Source organism: Vanessa atalanta, chromosome 11, assembly GCF_905147765.1.
Source record: "Vanessa atalanta chromosome 11, ilVanAtal1.2, whole genome shotgun sequence".
NCBI lineage: Eukaryota > Metazoa > Arthropoda > Insecta > Lepidoptera > Nymphalidae > Vanessa > Vanessa atalanta.
Window position 1 is genome coordinate 2,841,175 of NC_061881.1, and position 9,914 is coordinate 2,851,088.

The 9,914-nt window shown below is 34.6% G+C and overlaps 1 protein-coding gene across 1 annotated transcript; it reads left to right on the forward strand.

Annotated features, from left to right (window-relative positions):
* Positions 1 to 1,147: 1,147 nt before the first annotated feature.
* Positions 1,148 to 8,530, forward strand: LOC125067443 (eukaryotic translation initiation factor 4B). Its single transcript, XM_047676058.1, has 14 exons — positions 1,148 to 1,214; positions 1,681 to 1,797; positions 2,279 to 2,463; positions 2,589 to 2,696; positions 2,785 to 2,873; positions 4,131 to 4,240; positions 5,219 to 5,321; positions 6,152 to 6,214; positions 6,284 to 6,351; positions 6,449 to 6,635; positions 6,902 to 6,986; positions 7,091 to 7,130; positions 7,219 to 7,841; positions 7,931 to 8,530. The coding sequence occupies exons 1-14, from the start codon at positions 1,202 to 1,204 to the stop codon at positions 7,991 to 7,993; spliced, it is 1,854 nt and encodes a 617-aa protein (XP_047532014.1). The 5' UTR covers positions 1,148 to 1,201; the 3' UTR covers positions 7,994 to 8,530.
* The last annotated feature ends 1,384 nt before the right edge of the window (positions 8,531 to 9,914 follow it).

Here is a 9,914-nt window from a genome sequence, read left to right on the forward strand (position 1 = left end):
CTTGGGAGCTCCCGTCCAGATGTGGCTCTAACCCATGTGAGTCGGAATTTGCGCCTGGTGTATGTTTAAGCAACGGGCCGTTGCACTTGCATTGCACTTTATTGAGTACACAAAGCTTTTTTGATATCCATTTGGCTTTACCCTTTAATTGGCCGCAGAACTGAACGAGGCTCGAAAAATCAAGCAAGGGGAATATTCTAAAAGTGTGGAGTAAGATAAAATTGACTTTGCATTGAGGTTACCGCGCAAACTTGTGCCTTTTTGGGGTTGAATTGTACTAGGTTTAGCCGAGTCTGAGATTTTGGTTAACAAAGACTCGATTTCAGACAATAGTTTGCGCCGGTTCTCAAAGACATGGTCCCGAGATATAAACGCATGGCCGGTGTCTATTGCTGATTTGCAACAAGTCATTGATATGCAGAAGAAATAGAATAGGTGATATTACAAAGCTTGTAGAACACCAAAATTGGCGAATTTTAACCTAGGCATGCACTGCCAAAAATATTTGTTGTATAATTTACGTACACTAACATGGCTAATGCCGGCTAAACCTTATGACAGTCATCAAAATAATATTTTAGAAAATTGTAGGTCTTACAAAGGCCTACGGTAAAATCCGCAAAATTATGTTGACGTGATATGCTATCATTATTAGTTTTTGTACATGACCTAACCTTTTATATAAATTTAAGACATCGAGGCAAAAAAGGCAAAAATTATTAAAATACTTTTTTAATATATAAAGTTACATTGAAATAACTTTGGTTAATCTGATAAAGATTACAATGTCTATATATTTTTTCTTGACTTTGCCAAAATCTGAGCCTTTCTAGCCACCAGAATTTCTTGTATCATTCAAATAATTTGGATTAACATATCATTGAATATTCTTATTATATTGTTGTTATAAATATTGTATTCAAAATATAATTATATTATATATTATGTACATTATATTATTAAATAAATGTGGATTTTGTAAATTGATAACATGATTGTTATCTTATTCAAAACTGAATTTAAAAACTGTGTACTTTATAAGTTTCGTTAAAATAATTTAATAATGCAAAACTGAATTAGGAAGATTTGAAGATTTAAATATGGTAACAATTTTAACTATGGTAAAATTAATTATGGTATACTCTGGTTTCAGAACTATAATCTGTGATGTCAGTGGCAACACTGGCCCCAGCCTTGTAATATGGCCGCTACAGGTTAGTTTTATTAATTTAGTCATTTGTAAAACTGTTATATTTCACTATATTCTGTGATTTATTTTCAATTATTTTGCATGTATTTTATGTAGGTTGCTTTAATTTATCAAAAAGCTAGTTTATATACGCATCAGATTTAATTAGGTAATGCTAACGTGTCATCAATTCACCTTTGCGGACGTTTGGATTTACCGCGTGGCCACATTTTCAACTTTTTATTTCTTAAACTTTTTCCTTTAATCGTAATGTTCCCGTTCTAGTGATACTATATACTTATGGTAAATCTAGTAAACTTTTATGAACAGCCAGCTGTTGTAAAATCATCGAAATGTCCTTTGAACTTGCCTACGAATAACCACTTTCCAAAATCGGAATAGGTCGTTCACTTGCTGTGCGTCATCGCTGTATTCAATATAGATATGCCTTAGAGTTAAAATATGTATTAATTTGTCGTAACTTATTCTAGGCAAGAAATCAAAGAAAATAAAATGGATCAAAGCCGACGCCACAAACTTCATTGCGGAGTCAACCACAACCACAACCCCTGCAGCTAACGACTGGGCAGATTCTGTAGACGATGGACGTAAGTTAAAGAACATGTTTGTATTAATAGTTTACGTTTAAAAAATAACATCCAATGATGATATTTTACGGGTAATGGCAAGCCAATGATAATCTCGTACTTGGGGCGCACACACTGGGTGCGCGTCACTCCCTTCGCCCCGGGAAGGTCTGAGTAAAGGTCTTTGTGTTTTCATACATTCTAGCCGGATGCTTTCATCACAAGGAAGGTGGGGGAACCAGAAATAACAATGCCATTTTAAGCCTAGGATACCTGACCAGTGAGTTAAGGAGGAGGTGTAGATTTGACATTGTTGGAAACCCTCATGACCAGCAATTTTAGCACGATCTATGAGATGACTTAGGTCACAACTCAATTCAGACTAGTCTTTCATTGGCCTGCTCCCATAACCAACTGAGGGTGTGTCTTTTTATAGCAAATAATGTAAAAAACGAACTAATACAAAATATTAGCATCAATACATCAATGCAACTGCTTTCAGATACATATGTATCATCGCGACATCGTGCGCCTGTGGTGCTGCCGTCAGCGTCGCGCGCAGCCCGTGGTGGCCTTGCTGTGGATGATGAATCTATACCGCGTCGTCCTCCCTTTATCGCACACATCTCCAACTTGCCTTATGATGTTGAGGAGAGTGCGATCATGGAGTTCTTTGAAGGGCTTAAGGTATGAGTTTTCATTATTTTTAGTATTATATTATTACAACTAAGAAATACTTAAAAATTGTCTTATAATATTTATATCCAGTTATTTTCATTGATTAATTTTTTTGTTAAATTATTTGCACATAGATAAACAATTTGCGGCTGCCCAAAGAAGGAGGCCGTCTTAAAGGCTTTGGGGATGTAGACTTTGAAGACAGAGAGAGCCTTGTCAGTGCTATGAACATGCCTGATTTGGTAAGTTAAAATCAATTTGTTTCAACTCCTATTATTTGCAATAATTTGATCTTAAATTGTAAAATTACTATCAATTGTTTCAATATAGATGATAGGAGGCAGAAGAATCAGAATAGAAGTGTCTACTCAAGATAATGATCGTCGAATGGGTAGAAGTGGCAGATCTGACAGAGACAGGTAAGAAAAATGAGTAAACTAATATGCATATACCTAATAAATATTACACCAGATGACTAAAAATACTGGTAGTTTTCAGTGAAACTTTGCTTAGAATCTTTTAACAAATTATTATATACTTCCTTGTATTATAGTAGTTGGTGGTAGAGCTTTGTGCAAGTCCGTCTGGGTAGGCACCACCCACTCATCAGAAATTCTACTGGCATATAACAGTACTCTGTATTGTTATGTTCATACTTCTTACAGCGCCTTTGTCTATGGGCGGTGGTGACCACTTACCATCAGGTGGCAAATATGCTCGTCCACCAACCAATGACATAAAAAGAAATAAAAAATTCATAAATTCTAACAATACAATACTCCATACATGTTAGGAGTATAATAAGAATTGTTACATAATTCCGACTGACACTAGCCAGAAATTAATAAATCAAAAAGTATTTTAAAAATGTTATTAGACTTTAGACACTAGGTCAATTGAACACTTGCTTTTGTAAAACAGGGACATTGTGTTTTTTGCTCTTATATGTATGAGTGTGTGAGTCCTTTTGAAAATAAAGAAAAGTGAAGAGGCAGACATAAGTCTCTTGACATTTGCATAATGCCTGAAATGTTCTTTAAGAGATAATTTAACAGCAGCAATGTCTATAGTTTATGATGACGACTTAGCGTTTTGGGGGGCCTTTCGCTGTTACATCTAACTATTATATTATATATATATATATATATTATAGTAAATATCAACTAAATTTATGAGGCCATTGATTGATCAAAAATTTTACATTTACAAAATATAATCTAAGTATTTGATACTTTATCATTCACATAATATAAGCATTACTTCCTTATTACAAGTAATAAAAAAAAATATAAAGCTCATTGTGAAAAATAAAACTGGCCTGCCTGTTTGTAACACCGGAGTCAAATGGTAGCAACAAGAATCATAAGCAAATTACTTTGTAGGGATTTTATTCAACACTTTTCATTAATGAGCAATATCATAGGTTATGATATATTCCAGTCAGCATTGTATCCAGCTGATGCAGAGTTCCTCACAATGTATACATCTACCACTGCATGAGATAAATTATACTTAAAAGCAGATAAAAGATTTGTAACAACCTTTATAAAGCAAAGATTAATTAATTGCCAGTATTATATATTTTTTTCTGACATTAAGTATATTATATACAGTAATTATTTCTCAAATACATTATGATATTATAGTTTAGGCTATTAATGGATATAAATTTGCAGAGAATATGACCCGGAGCGCACGATGGGCGACTGGCGCTCCGGCCCGCGAGCCATGCCCGAGCCGGCGCGCCGCTCCGATGCCACGCGCGACCGCGAGCGCGAGCGGGACTGTAAGTTTTATCACATACATAAACCACACATTTTGTGCAAAATGCTATTTTCCATGCTATTTTTTAATAACTCCACTAAGTTAAAGAACCATTGTTTAATTATATATAATGCACAGTTTATGATTAAAACTTCCTTATTTATAATTGAACTCTAATTCATTCAATTACACTTCGCCGACATTCAAAATTCAATTTCTGCGAATCAATATGGAAGAATGAAAATCATTGATTAATTATTAAACTTTTCGACTAATGATATTAGTCAATTCAATATTAAAGTTTTTGCTTATGTGACCCAAACTTCTTCTGGAATAGATTACATGGATTACATATTATTTTATATACATATAGTTCTTAAATTACTGAATCAAAATGGTTTTTTTATACTATGTTTTTGTTTTATCATATATTTTTTCACTATGATGAATATGAGATTGGGATTGGAGCGAGCTTTAATGTCACACTTGGGATGCACATTCAAAGTACATATTATCTGTTAAATATCTATTTTATTAACGGCTGTGATTTATACAGTGAAATTTAAAACTTAGTATTTCCACCTTTGCAGCAGCATGGTGTCGTTATGGGAATAAAATAGATAATAATTCGTTACTCCATTCATCTCGGGAAGGTCTGAGTAAAGGCCATTGTGCACTGTGGTCACATAAAATCTTTTAGCAAGAGGCGTTGCTCAGAGCAACGGCAGGAAAACCAAAAAATCCGACAATAGGGCTAGTTGGGGACTCTATAGGTTACTCTAGATGAGACGTAACCCTTACGTCGATGGAAGTTTCCTGTGGCCTGCAATTTTAGTACAATCTGTGACACGACTCCGTCGCAACTCAATTCAGACTAATCTTCGGCTCGCTCCACCTCGTCTCTCTTCTGAGTGAGGTTATACTAATCTTATTACCGTAATAAAATCAGAGTGATATATATATATATAATTTATTCAATAATGTTTTGCGTGGCCTGCAGCCAGCGCAGACAACCGTCCCGGCGGCTGGCGCGACGCGGAGCGCAGCGAGCCCGCTCGCACGCCCTACGGCGGCAGGGACTCCTACGGCCGCGACCGGGAAAGGTTTGTAGACTAAGCTTGGCTTGTTTAGATGACCTTACATTAGTTCTCAAAGTCTTCATAATGTCATCTTAAAGTTTACTTGTTATTATTTTTTAATTATAAAGCATAATTAAATATTAAAACTTTTAAGAGGTATCAAAAATCTAGTTTTGTGACTTGTTAACTAATCTAGTGATTTGGATCGCAACCCAAAAAATTCAATCCTACGGTGCAACTTCTGACTTTACGAAGTTATGTCCGTATTGATTAGTGATTTTTCAATGGTTTAACTTTTTTTGAAATAAAATCAAGTATTAAAATAAAGCTACATGTATACCCGCACATTGTTTTAGTTTGCTTAAAATATTTTTTTTTTGAGTTTGTAGTAATTATGTATAACGGACCATTTAGCGGACGGTAGCGCTTATTCTACTGACTAGTTTCACAAAATCTATTACTTTAGGCTGAATTCTTAATATTACTAAAACTATGTATAGCCTTTGTTACTCTTGGATAAATTAGTTTTCTGATGGTGAAAAATGTATTAAAATCGGTTCATTTAGTTCAATTATCAATTACAAACACACAAATATTTTCTCTTAATACTATCCCATAGGAACCGAGCAACATTTCCGTGGTAAGAAGTAGGTGCATTTTTGGTTTTGTTTTCCCCAATACGACCACTATGGAACAAATGATGTCGATTTTTGCAGAGCAAGGACTCTGCAAAAATTAAATAAATTTCATCCAAACTAACTATGATTATATAACAAACATCCAGTCCAACTTTCTCATTTATAATATTAATAAACTTGCCGGTTTTATATTCCTCTTATGTTTATTTGTTATAGTGGACGAGATCGTGGCTACGGTGGTCGTGATGGTTTTCGTACGGCCGAGAGAGATGGATATGGGTATGTTGGTTAATCATTTCATAATATTTATATGTTAAATAAAAAAAATAACTAATTTAATCTTATTAGGAGTCGCGAAAGCAGAGGATTTGGTGGTAGGGGATTCGGAGACAGGGACCGTGATCCAGTGAGAGAAGGTATTCAACTATTATAAATTTATTATTATTCAAACAAATTTGCAATTTATATTTTTGCAAGTGCAAAATATTTACTGGTATTATTATCTGTATTCAGACAGTAAACCTCGTGAACGTCCTAAGCTTAATCTACTACCAAGAACTGTCCCCCGAGAAACCGAGACGCCTACAAAACCTGCAGATGGAGCCTTACTCGAAGACAAAATGCCAGAGAAGAATGTGCCTAAACCCGTCCCTGCTGAAAAAGTTTTCGGAGCTGCCAAGCCTGTTGATACTGCAGCTAAGTAAGTCCAATTCATATAAAATATATATATATAACTGTTATGTAATAAACGGTATTTTTTGCGCATGAATTTACAATCTGAGTTATGTTATTTTGATTGTTGTTAAGACATATTTGTCTATGCGCTAAATTAAAGAGAGGGTTAACTAGACACCGTGTCATGTTTTATGCGCGACTCGGTCGCTTTACACCCACAACTTATACAGAATTTTAATCAATAACAATATTTTTTTAATAAAAATTAATTGCAGTTTTTTTAACTTATAGGGAACGAGAAATAGAAGAGCGTTTAAGAAAACAAGAAGAAGAATCAAGGCGCGCTGTTGAGGAGAAAGAACGTTGGGGTCGCAGGGTGCGTTAAATGCTCGTTGTAGACAAATTATAAGTTACTTTATTAATGACTATATCTTATATATTCGTCAATCTTCTCTGAACAATGTTTTTTCACGTTTTTAGAACGACCATTCTGGCGATCGTCGTGGTGGCGCTAGACGTGGTTTGTATAACTTACAACTTATTCAGAAATTATTTGACAATATATTTGTATAAAATGTATTTTATTCATTTATTTTTATTATTCACAGATGACCGTGATCGTGGTAGAGATTCTCGCAGTTACAATAGAGACCGACGTGACTATTCCCGCGACGACAAAGACGATAGAGATCGCCGCGACTATTCTAAAGACGCCAAAGATAGGCGTGACTATTCTAAGGATAACAGAGATAGGCGCGACTTTTCCAAAGACGATAGAGACCGGCGCGACTATTCAAAAGATGACAAAGATCGACGTGAAAGAGACGATAGAGACCGCCGCGAAAGAGACGAAAGAGACCGCCGCGACAGGGATAATAAAGACCGCGATTACAGGGACGATAGAGACCGCGATTATAGAGACGATAGAGACCGCGATTACAGAGATGAAAAGGATCGCGACTACAAAGACGAAAGGGACCGCGATTATAGAGACGACAGAGAACGCGAAGGCAAGGACGACGACAGGCGTGACAAGGATGTAGGCGAAAAGGAAAATAGAGACGATCGTGATATTTCCGGTGAGCGAAATGAACGCCAGTGCGACCCGTCATCGGAACGGAAAGATGGAGAGCCACGCGACCAACATAACGGTCGCCAAAGTCGCAGCCGCGACAGACACGACGTTGGAGTCGACAAACCTATGCCTAAGCTGAAGGAGCAGGAAAAACCGGTACGTCATATAAAAATATTACCGAATACCTTGGAAATGGTTTTTAGTTCATATTTGATTTACATTATATTCTTTCTTTTTTTTTTCAGAACTTTGTAGCATCGAATAAATTTAGCTTCCTGGAAGACGCAGACGACGGCGGTTCCGATTAACACGTGCTTCATTTATCAGTTTCCGTTTTTACTGACTCGAGTGTAAAGTGTAAATTTACGAGTATCAAGTGCCGGCGTGTGCGGTGCGACTCGCTAAGCGCTCAGACGATCATCAATTGTGCTATGTAATAGAACTCATTAGTCGTTAGTGCGGTGTGGTATACGTGTATATTAGGGTCGCTGATGCTCACACTGCTTCGAGGCCGGCCCCAGCCTCTATTGTGCCCCATTAAGTACAGCTGTATCTTTACTTGTCTTATTATTCTAATGTTAATCGCAATTCATTCCGATTTCTAAATTCTTCTTCTTTCACATATTTTAATTAATCATATAGCTTATGTCTTGGTCATAGTAAAGGCTGGGGCTGCTAATTTGTAACCATGAACTGATTGGTGTAAATTTTTCTATGGGTTTGTTAAATTGTAATAATTATAAGCAGGTTACATTACAATATCGGCCGAGAGAATTATTCCTACTATTTTGCAATGAACTGATAAACTGTTACAGGTGCTCTCAAATTAAATTCTTTTGTGAATATTTTTTATTATCATTGTTCGAGTTTCTTTTATGAAAATTTCATTAAGAAACGTTTCAGTACCACCACTGGGAATCTGTTTTCCTTATTTAGAGTATGTCTATACTAAATATTTAGTCGATTTAGAATTATTGTTAGAATGTTAATTGTATTATTTATCTTTACACTCACAATTTGTCATGCAGTTGTAAAATGTTTATTTTGACGCATTTTACATAAATTTTGCAAGTATATTAATTTGCCTGCCTTGAGTGAATAAAAAAGTCATAAAAAGTACCTAATTGTAAATATTACAGATTAGGCTTGGTCACAAGAATATTCTGATCTATGACAAAATACAATATTATGTTTGTAATATCTATCTTCAGGATTTTTTTGGTACATATTCTCCAATTGTGAATTATAAATAAATTACTCTTTTTACAGCCAACATTTTATTTTATTTCTTCTTGAAAACAAAAATGTGGTCCCAAAAAATTTGTTCTACTGATTTACTTTATATATTTAAAAAAAATATGTACTTTAACTGTAAAAACACCTTAAAATACTCAAAAGTCAAAGCAAAATAATAACATTAAAAGTGATATAAATTATTTATATACATATTACTTGATTACCACCGTTGATCAAAGTTAGACTTACATTTTGGACTATCAATAAGCTTCCACCAGAAAAGAAAAACCAAATATTTAAGTATTCGACGTTTTCTAGGATTCTGTTGCTTATGCGTACAAGGTTCAACAAAATTACACATTCTGTGGAATCTGAAAACAAGTTATAAGCTACAAGGTTATTGGTTTAATGTTACCATCATGGAAGTATGTTATTAATTAAAATAAATTCAATGACACTCATATTATTTTATGATGTAAATTTGCCATAATGTTATTAATTTCGAAATGAAAGTAGCAGTACATTAAGACTTCTTGAGAATCTAGTCAAAACCTAGGTATGTATTTTTTAGTGTTATACATTTCCTTACCTCTAGGTAAGAAGTAGTATCTCATATGTGTAAACAACAATCGAAAATGTGACTACCAAAATATATGAGATAAAGACTATATTGTCAGAATAATACTGTATAGTATAAGTGTATTTCTTCAAATTAATATTTAAATAATTTTAGTATTTATAGCTTTGATTAACAAAAAAATGAAAATAGCGCCCTTTTAAGATGGGTATTTCTCTTTTTCTCTAAAATTTAATTTTAATCTATCGATTATTAGCGCGTTACTTCAAATTTTAACTTCTAGCTCCAGCAGCGTCATCCAAATTTAACAATTTTGATATACAAAGATATGTACTTCTTACCTCTACAGTTTGGACCAACATAAGAGAATCTATACTCTATAGACCCGATTCCTCCTTGACAGTTGACATAATTGA

Bases quoted from the DNA above. Each gene is read 5' to 3' on its own strand.
- LOC125067443 (XM_047676058.1), top strand. The intron at 1,798-2,278 runs GTAAGTTAAAGA...AACTGCTTTCAG, and splicing joins AGATTCTGTAGACGATGGAC to ATACATATGTATCATCGCGA. The intron at 2,697-2,784 runs GTAAGTTAAAAT...GTTTCAATATAG, and splicing joins CTATGAACATGCCTGATTTG to ATGATAGGAGGCAGAAGAAT.